This window comes from Struthio camelus, chromosome 17 (assembly GCF_040807025.1).
Source record: "Struthio camelus isolate bStrCam1 chromosome 17, bStrCam1.hap1, whole genome shotgun sequence".
Lineage (NCBI taxonomy): Eukaryota > Metazoa > Chordata > Aves > Struthioniformes > Struthionidae > Struthio > Struthio camelus.
Window position 1 is genome coordinate 7,539,141 of NC_090958.1, and position 20,011 is coordinate 7,559,151.

General features: G+C 45.6%; 1 protein-coding gene across 2 annotated transcripts; it reads left to right on the forward strand.

Annotated features, from left to right (window-relative positions):
* Positions 1 to 6,464: 6,464 nt before the first annotated feature.
* On the forward strand, positions 6,465 to 17,087 carry PRKAB1 (protein kinase AMP-activated non-catalytic subunit beta 1). 2 transcript variants are annotated; one of them, XM_068911493.1, is made up of 8 exons: positions 6,465 to 6,537; positions 9,106 to 9,281; positions 10,197 to 10,363; positions 12,060 to 12,153; positions 13,172 to 13,286; positions 14,536 to 14,669; positions 15,256 to 15,324; positions 15,410 to 17,087. In XM_068911493.1, the coding sequence occupies exons 2-8, from the start codon at positions 9,117 to 9,119 to the stop codon at positions 15,485 to 15,487; spliced, it is 822 nt and encodes a 273-aa protein (XP_068767594.1). In that variant the 5' UTR covers positions 6,465 to 6,537; positions 9,106 to 9,116; the 3' UTR covers positions 15,488 to 17,087. The 2 variants fall into 2 exon arrangements, with proteins under 2 accessions (XP_068767594.1, XP_068767595.1); XM_068911494.1 differs by having other exon boundaries at positions 6,527 to 6,704.
* The last annotated feature ends 2,924 nt before the right edge of the window (positions 17,088 to 20,011 follow it).

The following is a 20,011-nucleotide window of genomic DNA, read 5'->3' on the forward strand; positions in this document are numbered from 1 at the left end:
AAGCCAAGCTCTGTTCTGTCACACTACTGTGTATTAACGTATTCAAAGTCTAACTGCGTCAGCTGGAGTTGCTTCAGTTTATATCACAGCTGGTGGGAACGGAATTCATTCCTAGTTGCTTATTTATCCCAAAGCAGCAACAAGCTGAACTGTGGTAAAGCAGAGATGGAAAGTATCTAGTTCAAAAATCTTAGCCTGGATTCAGCTTCATTCTCACCAGTATACATAATTCTATTGACTTCATTGGGTTGCGCTTGATTTTTCCAGTGGAAAATCAGTGGACAACCATAGCTAATACATTCAGAAGTTGTTTGAGATCAGTTAACGCTCATAATGAATGTATGTCAGTAAGGTAGGCTCTTGGCTTCGTTTTCAAAATAGCATCTACAAAGAGTGTGGAGGGGGTTGCAGAATGGCCCCTCAGTGGGCTCTTTGGGGCTTTCCCACCACGAGCGGGGAAAGTGGTCAAATGAGGCGGCTAAAGAAGATCCCTGACCGGACAGCACAGGCCAGATTTGCACTACTTTGCATTGCCATAGTAACCGTTGTACATCAATGTACAAAATGTTTCAGCCTTCTGCAAAATTTTGAATTTCAGCATTGTAAACTCTTTAGGTGTCTCCTTTTTGCAGTGGTGCCAAAGCTAGTGGGATGAGAGGGGAGAAGGATTTTCAAAGCTGTTTGAGCATTGGAAGATAGGGATAGGCAGCTAGTATTTTTGAACGTGCCTAACAAGGATTTAGATCAATAGGAGCTAGACACCTGACTTGTTCAGATGCTTTTGAAAACCATACGGGAAATCTAACTTGCATCTTAAATATCTTTGAAGTCTAGCCCGTAATATAAATGAAAATTGAGCCCTTGTTTCTTCAGTGCTTCTGATAAATGTTGCCAACTTACAGTGATATTGATTGGTGTAAAAATAAAGGCTTTATATTAAACCACTTAATGTGACAGAGAAGGGGAAATGCAGCAATTCCTCTAATGTCCTTTAGTGCTTCTGTGTACATAGGTAATCTTATTTTTCCTTCACTAATGTACTGGTATCAGTTCTCTTCATTTATTTACATTTGCATAAATGTTCAACCATGTTTGAGAAATGCAGTCAAATGCAAGTTCTTCTTCAGCTCCACTCAGCTGGAGCTGGAAATGTATGTGCTTCTTGTACAACCAGCTACTCTGCTGTAAGCGTGATAGACCCTGACAGAGAGAGGTATCAAAGACAGGGAAGCTGAATGACATTTGACTGCCCACATCAGTCGGACCACTGGAGACACCAGTAAATGTGGAAGGCAAGATGCAGTTGTCTGGCGGAGGAGTAAGTGCCTGCTTTATGTTTTGGGAGCAATACAAACAAATTTCAGCATCTATGACGGGCTCTGGAAATTACCTGCTGTTCATCATCATCCATCTAGGACTGGATGGATTGGATTTTGGCCAATATAATTATGTATTGCACCTACCACAGTTGATGAAAGAAGACTGAGCTATCAGGTGTATGCTCAAAATGATACTATTTCAAAAATAGCAAATAAAGGAAACCACAGTAAAAATCTTCCACCTCGACATCTGTGTCCTGGGCAGGAGAGCAGAGTCTTCCTTTCACAAAGCTGCTTCAGGCTTCCATTTTTTTTCTGCAGTCAGCCCTCATGCTGAAGACACCAGCTAATGCCTAAAGTCCAGTTCTCTTCCTTCCTGCATGTATTACAGGCAGAGACAGATGGAAACTTGAAATTGCTGGCCTCAGCTCCTGGATCAGATTAGCATCTTTCACTTCTTGCAGGACAGCTGCATTCTGCAAAACAGCAGCGTGCATGTATCTTGATATGTAACCCTAGAACAGAGCTTCTAAATATAAGAGGAGTTTCTTCGCTGCTGAATGAAGGAGGTCAGCCAGACGTTGAAACGCCATGCAGGATATGTTTCAGCAGATTGCATGGCAAAAAAACATGAAGAGGACAATATGAAGTTAAATTCTTGGGGTGCCTCCCTGCAGGCACACCCAGGAATTTACAGATTGTGACTTGAAGATCAGCACAGCTCTGCAATTTATGCAGTTGCAGCCACAATCCATGAACCTTCTGTGGCTTGAGGCCCCCGGAGCTGTGTGCTTTTGCACCTGTATCTCTCTGGACGTGCACCGCCAGAGGCTGTCTGTGCTCGTGGTCCACCTCTGTGGACTGTGTTCACCTCTCCTGGGCTGGCGGATGTCTTCCTCTCAGCCCGGAGACAGGTTATATTTGACGGCTGCTGTCTCTTTCAGATTCATCCCAGATACGTGTGCTGGGACAGTGTGCAGGCATCTCTCTGTCATAATGTAGCCTAGGCTCATTTCCTTACCTGCATCCTGACTCTGTCTGCTTCTAACCAGGAATTTGAGATGGATTTTGTTCCTGATTTGCATCAGCAGGGGAAAGACTGGGTCATCTTCCCAGTTAATCTTTATTTTATGTGCCTCTCTATTTTCACACACACACACACACACACAAAAGGATGTATTTGAAGGATTGAATTCCCCAAAGCAATAAGAATGAAATACAAAGGAAGTCAGTGGTTTGATTTGGGGCCAAGCTGGTGGTAAGCCACGTGCTGGTTATTTGACAGCGGTTCATTTGCCTTTGTGGAATGTGTTGGTGCATGGAGGGAAGGGTCTGTATCACCAAACCTTCACTCCTGATAATGGGATAAACCAAGCAGAAGCTGAATGGACCTGAAGCCTACACTGCCTTTGGGGCAGATCTCTCCAGGCAAAGCCAAAGGCATGGAGAAGGCCTGTGCAGTGTCATTTGTACTGCTGCTGCCTAACTCAGCTTTCCTGAGACTGAACCCTGAGTCTTTGACATGCAGTACCTTCAGGCTGAAAAGCTACTTGAAAGTTGCCTTCCTCTTACTATACCCCTATCTCCATCCTCTTGTTCAGTTAGCCAGTCGCTGAAGATGTGCAGTGCTGGGTTAGAGTAAGGCAACCAGGAAGGGATGCAATGCTCCACGAGTGATTTTTTTTGTGCACTTGCAATTTTCCGTTTCCCAAGCACAACGGCATGTTCTGCATGCGCAGCAATGGCATGCGTTTCTGAAATGTGAGCAAGCACTTCAGGAGGGGAGGCTGCCCAACTTCCTCTACATCACTCCCTGGCAGCCTGGCACAATGGGCTAAATTCAGAAGTGACCTAAAGGGGGGGGGGGGGTAGGAGACGGGTCACTCAGCCAATATAAAGGCGCAGGAACAAACTTGGGAGCCCAGGGTGGAAAGGAAGGTTGCTGTACGAAATCCAGCTGGGAGGTCTCTGCACTTTAATTTATCTTGTCTTGACCTCTAAGGTAAATTCTGCTGCTGTTACCACCCAAATCATTTGTCTCCGTGGCAGAGAAGTTACATGTATGCACAAGCACTTGCTCATGTGTCCTTTATATTGCGATTTATGACGTGTCTGAATACGAGCTACTCGAGGGTGGCTCTTCTGTTTTCGGCATATCTAGCTGCAGGGCTGAGTCAGCTTCTGCTTAACTTGCAACTACTTCTCTTTGGCTAATTAAGTTTTTGTCATAAAGGAAACTTTTCCGGATACCATAAGATTCATAAGGACTTCAGACTGCACAGTCTGAGACTTTTGGCCATTGCACCTCTTTCTCACCCCACACTTTGGAGTAGGAGAAGGGGAAACTTCACTGAAATTAAGGGATGCCACCACAGCAGGCTGCGTAGTAATGGTGAGCCATGGCAGCCTCTAATACACACATCTCAACCAGCGTTCAAGGGGATTTAATTGTTTTCTGATTTTAACCAGCTCCAAGAGATAACTCAAAGAGTGACATGAGATTTTGGCCTAGATCACCGGCGTCTGGTGAGCGCCATACCTTCCCTGGGGCTGGTACAAGAGGTAAGCTTTGACTTTTTGTGGCTGCAGATTTTTAAGGCCGGCCTTCACCATCTTTAATTAAAGACATCTATACCCTTATCACAGTTTCTGCTGACCTCAGATCCATTCTCTTTGTCCCTTATTGCCTTTAAAAGTGAGTCAGCTGATGCACACAGAAGGTAAGATATCTCCAAGGGGGAGGAATGACTCAGTGGTAAAGATGTCACTTCCCTTGACTCCTCAGCCTGTGCAGTACTGGAAGTGCTCTGTCATGATTGTTACAACAACGTTCGCTCATCTTATGAGCCAACAACCACAATCTCTTAAAATTCATTTCTAAACAGGATGTTCTCTGTGAGTTTTAATAGTCAGGCCAGGTCTAATTTACGTTTGTTAAAGAATGACAGATGTGAGTAAGGGGAGAAGGAGCTGACCTTTGCTTGTGGGTATTGTCAGGATGAATAACACAGGGGGCATATGGCTCTTCATATCCTGCAGGTGTTTTACCAACATCTCCTTTTAGAACCTCCCATTGCCCTTTGAGGTGCTGTAGCACAGTCATGATACCTGATAAAGCATTTAATCAATTCATTTTGTTTTGTTTTATGGTTTACAGAAAGTCTGCAAGTGGACTGTGAGTTTTTTGAAGTGAATTTCTTATTCAAAATTATTCAGTTCGTTTTTCCCTGCTCCTTTGACCCTGCAGCCTACCATTTGCAATTCAAGCTGTGCTGTCTAGTTTTGATTCACCGTACGGTCCCCATGCATGATACCATTTATTTTTCCTAAGCACAAATCTTAGAACAGTCACATTGTTGGTGTGATCACTAATGCTGAAGTAATTTCAGTTTTGTTTTCTGTGATGTCTAAATCTAATGTTTTTCTTTTATGTGAATATTTGCTATGGAAATGTGGGCAGGAAACACACACAGGGTCCTGAATATACCAGAACAATTCTGAATTTGTAATTCAGTAAAAGATTTTTCAATACTTGGCCAATCTAGCATCATCTGCATTTGGCTGATGGAAAGCTAATAGCTAAAGGCAAAAGTGATTATGTGTCTTCTCAAAGGTCATACTAGCAATTAGTGTCAGAAGCAAGAAGAAGATCTCTCTTTCTCACTGAAAATGCTTACAGCCATTATTCATGGGCATCCCCCCAAAATATAGGGCAACCTACATAACTGCACAGCTGTGGCTGCACAGGAACGAATTAACTGTGGTGATAATGTCGAGAATGCTTAGTAAGGGCTGAGTCTGTGACGCTTCTGTGTGTCCCATCTCAGAGGTATGGCAGTTTAGAAGACAAGAGACAGCTGTCATCATAAATGATTTCAATGGCAAGTCACACCTCTGACTTTCTCACTAGGGAAGCTAAACAGGAACCTCATCTGTGACCCAAGAAATATGGAAGCGTTGGTGGAAGAATGTGAACCAGTTCCCCCTGTTCTGTCCTGGTCTGGCAGTAAGAAAGGAAAGTTAAGACAGGTATGCAAAGGGGCAGGCGCAAAGAAGGTGTCTTGTAGTCTTCCTGTGGTATGTGGAGGCTGGTACTGGATGGAGTGGAAGGGGGGCAGTTTTATGCCTTAGCTACCAACCTAGCTACAGGTTGCAGCGTGTGGAAGGAGGCAGAGATCACAGATGCACTTAAAGGCTGGAGCAAAACTCCAGGGTTCCAAAAAACCAGCGGGTACGCGAGCTGTGCCAGGCCCTCGCGGCACGTCTGCAGCTAATCTCTTGCTTCCCACATCTCCTGCACAAACAGCTGTAAGGGCTCCCGCTTGAGCTGACGGGAGAAAACAATACCCGAGTGCATGCGAGGACCGTGCATACGGGCCTGCCCGTAAGGGTGGGGTGGTGATCTAGTGGGCAGCCCTGGCAAGCCCCCACATAAGATTTGTTGTCCATGGTGTAATATTATTCAGCCCTCATGATTCATGGGGACCCGGCAACTCACAACCAGACACAGAGGCTGACTGCTCCTGGACGGTGCTGCTCCCACATGGTGGTGAGGGAAGACAAGAATCAGAGGTGAAGGGAAAGCAGTCACGTGGAGACGAGGGAGGAAGAGGAGCAGCAACAGGGAGGCCCAGCCACCAAGGAGCTGAGATGCCTGTGACCAGCGCGAGAGGTTGAGAGCGCTGTGTCCGTGGCCTACAAGCCAGTGACTCCCCACGGCTGAGCGTGGCGCACCGCGTGCGGATGGGTCATCACCACCTGCAGAGGAACCGCCATATTTAACGCGTCCTGCACTGTAAACGTTTAGCAAGGTGATGCTTGGGCCTTCCACAGACCGCTTGCCACGGCCTCGTGAGCTGTTAGCGCTCCTTGTCCTGCAAAGCAGAGAGGGAGGGCCCTGAGCTGGGGTACGGCTGCCGCCTGGCACGCCGTTCCTCTCGGCCAAGCGGCAGACAAGCGCAGGGGTCCGGAAAGAATCGGAGAGCTACAACAATCACCTTCGGAGACAAAGCGCTTAAGAGCGCTGTGTTACACAGAACAAAATAGCAACAGCCGCGTTTGGTAGCGGCGTCAACGGTCGGGGGGGGGGGGGCCCTGCCGCGGCCGGAACCTGCGCGCGGGGCCCCGCTGCCCCCCGGGCCGCGCGGCAGGGCGGGCCGGAAGCGGAAGGGGGGAGGCGGCGGCGGCGGCGCGGAGCGGAGCGGAGCGGAGCGCGGGGGTGAGTCCGGGCCGGCGCCGCCAGCGTGAGCGGGGGGGCGGCCGGGCCGGGGCTCCGGAGCCCCCCCCGGGCTGCGCCGAAAACCGCCGTGGCGGCGCGCGCCTTCGCGTGAGGGCTTCCTGCGCGGCCGGACTGGCTCTTGCCCTGCCAGGAGCCGGTCTTGCAGAGTGAGAAGGCGGCGGAGCGTGCCCTGGGGCTGCGGGTTGGGCGGGTGGGGTCGGAAAAGGGCGCGGGAGCTCCTGGCGCGCAGGGCTGCGCGGCGGGGAGCCGCCCCCTCCGGCCGATCCGTTGTCAAGGGAGTAGCGGCGACAGCGCGGCTGCTGGAGCTCAGGCCCGTGCGATGCCGAGGAGTCGCTGTCTGGCCGCTGCGTGTTGTTCTTCCCTCAGATCAGCTTAGCCCCGGGGCCGCTCCTCTGATCCAGCATGGCTGTTACACCCGCGGCTCTACTAACATGCACGTGATTCAGCGCCCGCACCCAAATATTTCTTCCAATGTCTAATGAAATGAAACGTACTCTCGCTAGCCGGTTGTGAGAGATGCAGGGTCCGCAGTGGTACCTCGTTAAAACAAATCCAGGGTCTCCCCCTTCTTCCAGCTGCTGAGCGCGTTGGGCAGGCTGGGCTTCGTTCAAGGTGCTTGTCTCCGACGTTCCCTACGAGCTGTCTCCTCTCTCTGGACGTTTCTTTAAGCCCTGTCATTGCCAGCTCTCATATTAGAGCATAATGAAGCTTACAGGCTTTTAGTTCTTCTCCACTTTTATTAAGTTATTTCAGCCCTTCACAGTTCTGGCTTTTTATTGTAATTTATTGACATACGTGCGATCACACGTGTTCTTCATGGTCTGCATTCCACACTCCTCAGTATCCTCACAAGAAGTAAACCATCCTCTTTGTTTCTAAGCAATACAGGAAACATTTCAGGATAGAAACCCAGCTTTGTTTAATGTTTCCTTCCTAAATGTCAAAACTAGTTAGCAGTCTTCCAATTAAAATGTTCTTTGCTGCTCACAGAGCTGCAAGTTCTGATAGGTTATTTTCATAACGAGCACAGAGATAACAATGGAAAAGTCGGAAGAGGGTATGTCTTTTTTTTTTTTTTTTCCTGGCAGTTAGCTTCCCTCAGAAGTAGTGGGGGTTTCTTGAGAAAAGTATCCTCTGGTCTCTGCAGTCAACCGCGAAAAGCTGGATCACACGTGCCCGTTTTTGTCAGGTTTCCTCTGCCTCTCTAATGGCAGGAACCAGCATCATATAACAGGGCAAAATTTTTAAAAACATCAAAGTGAATTAGTAGTCCTACGGCACGTTTAAAAGGTGATTTGGAGCACTCTGGCTTCAGTGTCTACGTTCCAGAGATTTTTCCGTGAAAGTCTGAAGTCAGGTGCTCTTTGTGATTTTTGCCCCGAATCTGTGCTGGCTGGAGTGTGTCAGGGAAATGTTAAGACAGTCATGACCAGAGGTTTAGTGAGCTTTACGTATGGGCTACGAGGTAAAAATGGACAGAAAAAGAATAATCATGGAAGATTAAATGAACCCATTTTCAGTTATGTTGGGTAAATTCATCCATCAAAAGGTTTTTTGTTTTGCAAAACCATCCTTCTTAGTGAGTGCTAACACGTGCCCTCTTTCTTCTTTATGAGCGCTGTGAAACTTTGAATATTGTATATGTTAAAAGAGAATCCCAGGTGAATATCCACCAAAGTGCAGCCATTTTCAGCTTGAGTTTTTGACCCCACTGACGTTTTTGCAATGAAATGATACTAATCCTAATATCTAAGGTGGGCAAACCTTGGCTCTGTGGGAGTGGTTCTCTGTTTGGGCACCTCCTACTGCTGGCAGTAGATGCCGGGTTGCATGAGTACGGAGCAGGAAGAGCATGTCCAGTCTCATCCCCTCTCCCTGTGGATGTGGCAGCATGGGCTACGGAGCAGGAGGAAGCGTTGTGTTGTCTGGCGGTGCTGTTGCCTGCGCAGCAGGTCACTGTCTCTCTCAAACTGAAGTGGAGGCTGGAGGCGAGCCTCCTGTGGAGCATCAGTGAGACCATGTTGTTTTTGTGCTTTCTAAGCTGCAGACAGCCAGTATAAGGATCCTCAGCAAGAGATCAGCTGAGCTAACTTTGCTTTTTCTGGTGAAGCCACATTTTAGTAGGCTGTTTCTGAAGCGCTCTGACCATAAGTCCTACTGATGTTTTGACTGATTTGGTGGAACTTCTTACGTTTGAGTATTTGAAAAGGCTGTTAGAAGAACAAACAGTCAGCTTAGGAGGAAGGACTGCCAGTGCGCTGCAGTGAGAGATACCTGCCTGGTGAGCTTTTAGAGTGAGAGAGTCTTGCAGAGATGCTAGGATATTAAACTGTAGCACATGATCAAGGCTAGCTGAAAGCGGTCACTTAGTCTCTTTGTTCTGAGTGTGATATAATTTTAAGATACTTGCAGGATGGAGTAATCAAGTTTCTTAGAGTCTTCAACTCAGAAGCAGAGTCCAGGTCTCCTGACGAGTCTGCTGTCCTGCCTGCTGGTGTTCTAACTTCAACAATGCATGCACTAATCTAGCTTTTCCTTCTCTTTTAGGGCTTTGAACAATGGGGAACACAAGCAGCGAGCGAGCTGGACTGGAGCGTCATGGGCATAAGGCATCCCGAGGTGACAATTCAGGAGGAGCCATCAGTACAAAAGAGGGTGATAGACCCAAAATCTTAATGGATAGTCCTGAAGATGCAGACTTATTCCATTCAGAGGAAATGAAGGTATTGCCGGTTTGTTTTTGTCTTCTAGCATTAGCTGCTTGGGAACACCGTCCAGTTGTAATGTCGCATTGAAGTCAGTGGTGCTGTTAGCAATCTTCAATAATTCTGTAATTGAATTTGCACACAAAATAGACCACCTCCCTTGCTTTCCACACTAGGGAGAGATGTTCCTTTGATAGTCAAGCAGATTTCAGGAGTGTGATGTCGTGTTTTCCAGTAAGAATTAATTGTAGAACATCTAAAAGGTAACTAGCACAAAGCTCTTGCCTGGTTCTAGGTGCCCCAGGTTCCTTCAGATCCCTAATGCTCTTGCGGTCACCAGTAACGTTTCATCCCTCTATTTTTTCCTGTATTAAAAGAGCTGTTAACTACTTTTTTGCTTATTATTAGGTAGATTGTTAGAAATTATTTTTGCTGTGTCTCACCTGTGTGCCATAAGAATATCTAACAGTAAATTACACTATTAGATTTTTAGGCAGCCCTAAATCTTTCTGGATCCAACTACAAATTTTGTGCCTACCGTACTTGTACAATCCAAATGCTTCTAAGTGTATTTCCTTTTATTTTTCTCTCCCTTCTTACATGCAAATATTTTGTAAACTTTCCTGGCTGTAGTTACAAAGCTGAGAGCTCAAGTGATTTCTTTTAAGCCTAACTCAGGTTTGGTTTGGGTTGGGTTGGGGGGGGGGAAGTGTTTTGCCATCCAGTCTTTCTGCATATTTGGAAGGCTTTATCATCTTTGCAGAATTTTTGCAAATAAACTTGTGAACAACTTCTTGAAGTGCCCAATTTATACTTCCATCTGACAAAAACTACCTTAGAGAAGCAAGTGTAGGTGCAGAAATACCTTTAGTGAAATATGGGTTATCTAAGTCTGCCAGTTACGAATTACTCTTGATTAAGATGTGTTCCTAGGCTCCACTGGAGAAAGAAGAATTCCTAGCCTGGCAACAAGATCTGGAAGTGAGTGATAAAACCCCCACTCAAGCTCGACCAACAGTCTTTCGCTGGACTGGAGGAGGGAAAGAAGTTTATTTGTCTGGGACCTTCAACAACTGGAGTAAAATTCCTCTGACAAGGAGGTAATAAACTTCTGCGATATCAGTAACACTCCCTGAGGACTGGAAATGACTAGTGCAGTGAGAAAGATGGTCAGCTGATATTGTGCTTGGATTTACCACTTTCATATCAAGGTCTTGAGGAGAGAAGCAGGAATCCGAGTTTCTCATTTTTGTCTCTAGGATGGCAAGGGATGACAGTTGTGCTGTGTGACAGTGGCAAGCAGTTATTTGTTGGCCCGTCACCATGTGTGAATGACCCAACACAATCCTTGCTGTGCAGAGTCTACTAGCTGAGGTAGAGTTAGGCTATATAAAGTAAAGATGGATTTGGATTTGGAGTCTCCCATGGCACGTGTACTTTCCTGCCGTATCGTTGGCTTTCACCCAGCTCAAAGGATCTGAGTTCTGCTTAGAAAGCTCTGAGCCTAGGATACCTGCTGGTAAATGGCATGATCAGAGATTAGACCTGTGTTAAAGTACCATATGCTTTCCCCTGCCTGAGAGCTCTGGAGTTCAGCTTAATTCTGCACCGGCGTAAGTATTTGGCACAAACCAATGTGCCACTGTCCAGGCAGTGAGTCGGAACGTAATTGTTGATCTGAGCCCTGTTGTGTAGCAGTGAAGACCTATCCATAAAAGATAGGTCCCTTGGCAATTTCCTGATATTTCTTACCTCAGCAAGTGGCTTATTATTGCACAAGTGTCTTAATTTCTTAGGAAACTTGAGGAAGGAGTGTAGTGGCCTAGTGAAATGGTATGGGAGGATTGTTCTGTGCATGAGCCACATGAAACAAATTATCAAGATAGAAAGGAGAAGAGAAGCCAGTGGAACATCAGTTTTACTGTTATGTTTAAAGTAGAAAGGTTAGAAGATGGTGAAATGAATTTGGAAGAAGGCCAAAAATATTTCCTTACCGAAGAAAAGGCTGGTTTGTTTCTTGTCAGATTAGATGTTTTGGGAAAGGAGGTATCTAGATCTCTTTAGAGGCTGAAAAAATATGTACTGCTGATTCAAACACACTGACGTAGAAAAGAGTTCATTATTCCAAACTGAATTCTCAAATCCAGCTCTGTGATAGTATGCTGGCACTTCTTACCTGAGAAGAGAAATACTGGTACTGCGTGGCCAGTTTGAATTGTTTGCATAGCGCTGGCTGTTTCTGAGCTTCTTTAAGGTGGCGGTAGGGATCCAAGGAACCGGGAAGTTCACAGCACAAGGATGTCAAAATTACCAAATGACAGCTATTCAAACCCAAAGTATATCAAAGCAACAGAATTGCTGCTTTCATCTTCCAGTCATTGTTTATTCATTTCACTGGCATCTGTGAAATGCAATTTGTGATGGCAAATACTGAAAGGCAAAAAAAAGTGTTTTGTTTTTTTTTTTAATCAACAAGAGCCTCGCCGACAAAATGAGATCTTACGTACTAGTAAGTAAAATGAAGATGTCAGAATGACTTTATGAAAGTTCAGCACTAGTTCCTTGATGGCAAGAGTATCAGTATTAATTTTGAGTATATTAAGACTTGCATGTCACATTAACGTTAACTGTAATTTGATTCTTTACCTTTAGATTGCACAAGAGATTCTCTTAAACATGGTGTTGCCATAATAAGTTTCTGCATATTAAGGGGACTTATATTTTATGTCATGATGTTTGTCACAGAGATTGATGCACTTTTCAGAATATTTCATGGGCGATTGTCTTAAATTCCAGTCACAATAACTTTGTGGCAATCCTGGACCTGCCAGAAGGAGAGCACCAATATAAGTTCTTTGTGGATGGACAGTGGACACACGATCCTTCAGAGGTAATGTTTTCTTTGATTCACTGTGCTTATTGATTGATGTATATGAAGAGGAGAAGCTGGCCGTTTTCTGCACCGCTAGCGGCCTTTTCAGAGAGAAGGCATTTGTTAACAACAGCCACGGACTGTTTAAGCTAGTGAGAGAGATGTTTCTGATCCCAGCTGGCCTAAGTGGTAGCACCAGACTGAGAGCCTGAAATGACAGGAGACTTTTGTAACAAATAGGTGGCAAAGGTCCATTGGGTATTGGTTTATGAGTGATGGTGAGCTTTTCTTGTGTGGTGCCCAACTGACTTTGAGAACACTGTAGCATTGCTGACAGCTGAACTCTCTCTGTGTCGCGCTTGCTATCTGTTGCTATTGCTGCCCTGGATCCCCTGTCGTCCAGGAACTGTACCAAAATCTACCATCAGCCATTAATTCCTGCAGGCACCAGGACTTTTCCTCCTCCTCTGCTATAAATAAAACAAGCTTTAACCACAGCCTGCCCAGCAGTCCTACCTGCTTCAGAATTAGCCATTCACAGCTGCTGTTTTCAGCCTTTTTGCTGCTTTTGCAAACTTTGCAGAACCATGTAGTAAATTTAGCTCTTAGAGCCTCTGCCCTGCACTCCAATTCTAGCTTTAGGAGTAAAACCCATACAACCACCCATACAACCCCCCATCCCCTGTCCTACATCAGGCCTGGCCCTGAAAACGCTGTAGAAACTAGCAGTAAAGTTTAGCTCCTTCTGGCCTAATCAGTAGCTTTAGCCCAAACCTAATCTAGCTTTAACTGTAGCCCAAGATTTTCTCAAGAGTGTGGACTTAGCAAGATCAACTGATACAAGTCCCCCTCCAGTCTCAAATCCTGTACCTTTTAACATAACACTGATTCAGCAATGGTGAACTCTTTCCATATCTGATACTAATGTATCTTAAAAGCACTATATCTCATTGTTAATACTGATTGCATAGTTTTCAGAATCCTAATAGTCCTGCAAGCTTCTTTATTGTGACTTTTGTCTCCTGTTTCTTCCCAGCCAGTAGTAACCAGCCAGCTAGGTACTGTCAACAACATCATTCAGGTGAAGAAAACCGACTTTGAAGTATTCGATGCTTTGATGGTGGACTCCCAAAAATGTTCTGACATGTCTGGTATGAGGCTACTGGTAATTTTATATTTCACCTGATAGAGCTGTTAAAAAAATTCCCTCTTCCTCTTTGTCTTGGGTTAAAGCTCCAGTACAGTTGTCCAGCTCTGCAGACCTGTGCAGGGATCACATGTGCACAAAGGAAGAAGATGGAATGCCAGGAGAGCCATTGACCGAGCAATGCAGGCCATTAAAGATATGATTAGGAGGAAGTCATGGGAGCTCAATAGCTGTTTGTTTGTGTGTGCAATGTGAAATGGCTGTTTTTAGCACGCTCAGTGATGGATCAGTTTCTACCTTAAATCATGAAACCAATGTTGGCAGCCTAAATTCCTCCTAATACCATTTTCCTTTACTAAGGAAATGGGCTTAGGAGATCAGAAGATGCACATTAAGAGCTCCGAATGAGATGCACCTTAGTAATGTTGCCACAGGCTCAGAATAATATGGCAAAGTTATTTTTGCCTTAAGTTTTTGTTTTGTGTTCTAGTGTAATAGAAGAGAGGTAAGATTTACCTTGGGTCATCTCTGAAATCAGCTTGGCCACCTGTTCTTTAAGACCTTTGTAGGGACTGAGACCATGATTGAAGTAGCATCTAGCATCCTTTTTCAGAAGACCTGTCCTTTGTATCTAAGGCAGAGGGTGCCTTCAGCTGGTTTTTGCTCTATACCACTTTCCCCAGGACAAAGCTTTTTGAGCGAAAGAGTGGGGTTTGTGAGATTGGGAAAGTGCAAGAAGCAATGAGGAGACACTAGTAGACCCTGTCCCCCAAGTGCTGTAACAGCCTTCCATTATCTTGCTTTCTGCTCTGAAGAGCGCTTTCTGTTCTTCTGTCCCTGCATTGGAATAATACCTGCCTTTTACACTTGCGTACCATGTGTTTAGTACTTCCCTTGGAGATAAACCTTACAGAGGAATGTTTAGTACTAAGCGTTTGCTGCGGAAGTGCTGGGCAGAGATGACAAGTTCTGGAGCGCAGCAGGGCTCTCAGAACCCTGTCTCCTAAATCTTTACAGCTGGTCTCAAGGCAGACAGAGCTGGGACATCTTAAATCTCTTTTTTCAGGTACAAAACTCTTTACATGGCTGTTGTTACTCTCCTCAGGCAGTGACTGGTCCTTTGACACTGCATCGGCTGCTTCAGCTCTTATGTGCCGTTGGCTTCTTTCGATCACAAGTGCTTGGAGTACCTGTAAAGAGCAGGTAGTCTTCTAGAATGTTTTAAGAGTAAATATTTAACATCTCTCTGGCAGAGCTGTCGAGTTCACCCCCAGGACCATACCACCAGGAACCCTATGTTTGTAAGACAGAGGAGCGCTTCAAATCTCCACCCATTCTTCCCCCCCACCTGCTGCAAGTCATCCTGAATAAGGACACGGGCATTTCTGTGAGTACATCAGCGTCCTTTCCTGGATAAGTTTCTTGAGGAATGCAGGCGGACAGGGAAATTCTGTGTAGGGGCAGGGGACAGTTGAGGAAAAGCCTTGGAATAATTGCCACGTAGATAAATTGCCTATTATACAAGTCCATATGGATCCATCTGTAGTAAATTTGTCTGTCTAACTGACTCTCTTCAAAATTGAGAAGAGAACTGTGTTGCTACTTTACTTCTAGAAACCCAAGTCTTTCCCACTGCAACACCATTAAAATGTGCTGAAAATGTCAAAAGCACATAGGAAATAATTGAGCTCTGTTTCGTGATTGCAGATAGGGTCCAGAAGGTTCCACCCTGTAAGGATCTTAGGTTGTACGGGAACTGGTTGTACTACATTTCAACAAATTCAGCAAATCTACATTTGTTGATGGACTCAGCGTAAAGGCTGTATGAAGGTATTTGAGGGTATGGCCAGGCAGTTACAGACGGTGCTTGTCACCCATCAGCTGTGATGACTAGATTGTGAGTTCTTACTGTTTCTTGCCTGTTATTTTCACAGTCTCACTCCCCTCCCTTTTTTTTTTTTTTCCCCTCCCAGTGTGATCCTGCTTTACTCCCTGAACCCAACCATGTAATGCTGAACCACCTTTACGCACTTTCTATCAAGGTGAGAGGCCAAGGCATGTTCTTCTTCACACTTGCAGCTTTTAGATAACCATGTAATATGCTCCCTTGTTTTCTATCTCCTGTAGGATGGAGTGATGGTGCTTAGTGCTACACATCGTTACAAGAAGAAATATGTGACTACTTTGCTGTACAAGCCAATATGAACATTATGGTAGTTTGTGACCAAGTGTTCTGGGCCAGTGCGGTCTCAGAAAAAAAAATTTTTTTACTTAACCAAAAGTACTCCTGCTCTGTGCGGCAGCAAACAAACTCTGGTTTCATGTTGTTTCTGAGACTTCCAAGTTCTCCTGTGTTTGCCTTATTCTTTAGTCCCACCTTGGAAGTTCTTGGAGATGACAGCTAGACCAATGGCAAAGTGTCAGTGCCAGTTGTCAGCTCAGTTAAAAACACTTAGATTCACCTATGTAATCGATTAGGCTGAAAAATGTCAGGATAGCAATGGATTCAAGACCTTCAGCAGTGGTGCAGACTATAAGAAATACAAAAACCAGCCCAAACTCTAGAAAGCTCAGGATTCTTGTGGAATCTGAGTTGAGCTCAACACTCAGCAAAAAGCACACCTATTTCTGCTTTCATAACTTACCGCGTGCATCAAATGCACAGTTATTTTAGTAGCAAGTTCCAAACTTGCATGGCTGAAATAAGTGTGAAACTTGATGTTTTGTAGCAGCCTTTCTAGGCAAAATCAATGTTACAATCACCCACAAGTTCATTTTTATTTTACAGTAGACTGGGATGCACTGTGTTTCTACTGTGGATAGCACTGTAGCATTTCTCTTTCTGAGAACTGAAATACAGCTTTTCCCCTGTGGGATTTCTGGTAAAGACTTTTTTTTAATGGCTGGATTTTTGTGTAAATCATAAATGTGTCTTGCAGTAATCTGATTTTTGCAACCAGCTTCTCCTGCTGTCACTGATAAGGGCTTCCTTAAGCTGGGACGGGTGGCTGTAAGGAAAACAAGGTATCCAGTTTAGGGATTAGTTCTTCAGTAACAGCCTCTGTCAGCTGACTTGAAGATGACTGTAAGTTACTGTGCAGTAACCTGTATCTTGGTGGCCAAACATGCAGTTGCAGCATGCTGGAAACAGGAGCGTTGCGCTCTTCTGTGCCCAGGGCTAGAGCCGGGCCCTTCCCTCCAGGCTGCAGCACTAGTGGCGGGTATAAAATCCCTGTAACCAGGGCTGTGGTGATCTCTGCAACTTTTTCTTCTGTTCACATTTTCTAAGTGAATGGAGTAATACCAGGTTGCCTGTCCTCAGTACTGCCAGCCTGTTTTATCCCAAAACAAATGCAATGTGGTTAATGCAAAACTGCCTGCCAGCGTGCCTCGGGCCTCCCTGGAGGAAGCGGCTCAGGAAGTGACTTGTCGGGTCCTTTCCTCTGCTTGTTTTTTGGTGCCTGTGAGTGCCAGTGACCGTGCCAATGATAACCAGCCTGTGTCCTACTGTGAGGAAGAGCACATTACGCAAATCAGCAATACTTTGAGCGGGGACAAAACCCGCAGCAGCCAGCATTCAGTGGAGCCAGCCGCAGCGGAAGGGTGGTTTGCCATCCGCAGGTTTGTTCACTAGCTTTGTTGCAAGATTTTTGAGTAGCTTAGTAGAACTGGGTCTAGTGCAATGGTTTTCTCTGAAAACTGTCCTTCATCCTGTGCTATGGATAGTCTTTATTCTGAAATATGGAATTGCTTTTGTTTTCAACCTCTTCAGAAACAAATTAAAAATAAAAGATTTTTAAGAAAAGCGGATGACTTGTTTTGTTCTTATCCTACCCTGTTATGGTGTTTTGGCCTCAGCTTTCTTGAGTTTGTTGTTGTTCTTTTAGAACCTGCAGTTGATTGTTGCTGTTGTATATGTTAGTGGATTGTGCAAGCTTTTCAGTCGTAGACACAGCCTGAAGCACTTTGGTAATCAGTTGAGAAGATGGAGGATGTTTTAGTGTGTTTTTTTCATGATGTAAAGCTTACATGAAGAAGAACAATCACAAGCTCCATCAATCTGTTCCTTAGTCTCAAAAACTTGGTATAGGTCTTAATGCTCCCTGGCACCTTTTTGTTCCTGCAAGCTACTCTTCAAGCAGACCTTTTTTTTTTTTTTTTTTTTTCCTTCCCCCCCCCCCCCCCCCCCCCAAGCCTTTCTCCTTGACATTGTGCTAAGCTTCTTGCCGTTTGCTTCCTGGTTGGATATGGTTTGTGGAATTGGATTCGCCTGTGCACTGGGACAGCCTGCACCTCTGTAATATTTTTATGCGCACCGTAAGGAGAGCAGGGAAAGGGGGGGGGAGGGTGCCTCTCTGTTAAAGGCAGTCTTGTGCAATCTGCCAGAGTGTAGCGGTTCCTTAAAATTCAAGCTGGTTATGTCAGCGCAGTAAAAAGCTGTGTGAAAAGCAAAAGAAGTAAGTGGACCAAAGTAGCCCAGGGAGAACATGGTCACGCAGGTCCAGTTAAGATAGTTAATGGGATTGCTGTCTGGTGAAATATCAAACTCATTCAAAACCTAAGTGTGGAAGTATAGAGTGGCAGATGCCTGCAGGACTGCTGCAAGGAATGCATGCCCGTCTTCTGCCCCAGAGAAAGTGGTGTTGCAGGAAATTGTCAGTTGTGCTCCAAGAAAACTAGATGGGAGTGTACAAGCAGTGATGGCTCTTAAACACATTTAGTGCCCCTGGGAAATGATACTATGAGCTTCTGATCTAAATGACTTACTTAAGATTAATTTTTTGCTAGAAGAAAATAGGAAGATTCTTGTCATAGCTTAACTGAGGGTTTTTTTTTTTTTTTTTTTTTCTTTTCCAGTTGCCAAAGTTCTCCTGAGTCAAAAAGCAGGAACTTTGACAAATGGTGAACAGGCAAGAGGAGGGTAACTAAACTACAATGCAAAACTTCTTTTAGAGAAATTATGGACTAGGTTTCATTAGACCTAGCTAAGGTTTGTAGGGTTTGTTTTGCCAAGTTGAGTCATAGATGGCTTATGCCAGGCTTTTCATCAGTGCTGGAGCGGTTTGGCTGGGGCCAGGGGACTAGAAAGCTGCTTTTTTCTTTTTTTTTTTCCTTTCTTTTTTTATTTGCAGGTTCCAGCCCTCTCTGAGCTGCTGAAGAGTGCTGGGTGCATGGTGTGCAGCTGGTAAGGCTCCCATTAGCTTTCGTAGCCCAGGAAGCTTTGCTTGTGCTCCCCAGAAACCAGGGTGAGGGGCGCAGGTGGTGGGACCAGCGCCAGGCGCTGGGGGAGCGTGAGCGATGCTGCGAAAGGCTGCGCTTGGCCCATAGTCACTGCCTCCTGGCACTGCTATTTCAGGGCAAGGCGGGTGTGCAGCGGCTACAGGTGGGAGAGCTGGTGCCAGGACCGTGCGGCGAGTGCTGGGGCCAGGGCGCTGCGCAGTGGCAGCTGGGGGGGGGGGGGGGCGAGCCATGGGGGTCTTCTCCCTCCCCAGGAGCTGCTTAGGGGGAGGGAGGGGGGGAGAAATGGCAGCAGCATCCAGGCAAAGGGGGGGTGGGGGGAGGAATCGGGGTGCAGCTGGCAGCTGCCAGCCTTGTACCACCAGCACCTACGGCCTCACCCAGCAGCACCCAGGGGCTGCAGCCTTCCTGCCGGTGAGCCACAGCTGCCACCACCAACCCCCCCCCAACCCACCCACCCCAAATCCATTTGTGTTGGGCAGGTCCCACATGGGAGGGCTGGCTCCTGGCAGGGCAGAGGGCTGGGGCAGAAGCAGGTAGGTTGGGTGGTGGTGGAGGGTTTTTTTTTGGGGGGGGGGGCAGGCAGAGTTGGTTTGGGTTGTGATTTTTGGGGGGGGGGGGGGTTTCTTCTTCTTGACAAGTGGATGGATTAGCTTAATCACACTTGTGTTCCCTTACTGTAACGGGATGAATCAAATCCTTACAAAGGCAAAAAATGAATCAAGAGTTGGATTTATTAGCTCGCTTACGTCCCCCCACCCACATCGCTCAGTCTGTGCTGTTATGTTCATTCCTGGCTGTTGCTAGGAGAGCACATTTTTTTTAGGTAGCTGCAGAGCCTTTTGTTATAGGCATTTTGGGACTCTGAGTAAGCGCTTAGATTCTGTGTCTATGGCAGAAATAACAAGAGTCCCATTCTCCCCCCCCCCAAAAAAAAAACCCTCTCATTTTCAGCAGCAAATGTGTGGTAGTGATGCTGAAAATGGAATTGGTGCAGGATTCCTGATAAGCAAAAGGCTCAGTAAATAAATTTTTTTTTTTTTAAACACTCCACCAGTTTCTGGAATTTGTTTAGTTTTGTTACAATTCTGATCATGCATCATAGGACTGCAACAATGAGTTTTAAATAAGTTTTTTTTTTTTTTTTGGTGCACAGTAAAATAGAAATAAAGGAACATTTAGTTAACAAGTTAGTTAGCATTTCATCATATACATCAGATAGTAGGCACAATAGATAAATCAAGCAGCTTGTGTGTTTTTTTTTTTTTAAACGTAGAGCATTTTTCATGAAGAATGGCATGGTAGACCAAAAATGTAATAGGAGCTATTAGTAACCCTCCCACACACCCTCCAACAAGCCCTGTATGGGGGGCGGGGGGACATGGCCAGGCAGGGGGAGGGGGTATGTGCACAAAACCAAATACACTGAACAGTAGGAGGACAAATTAAGTTACTGTAGGCAGCAGTGTGAATATTAAAAACCTCTTCCTG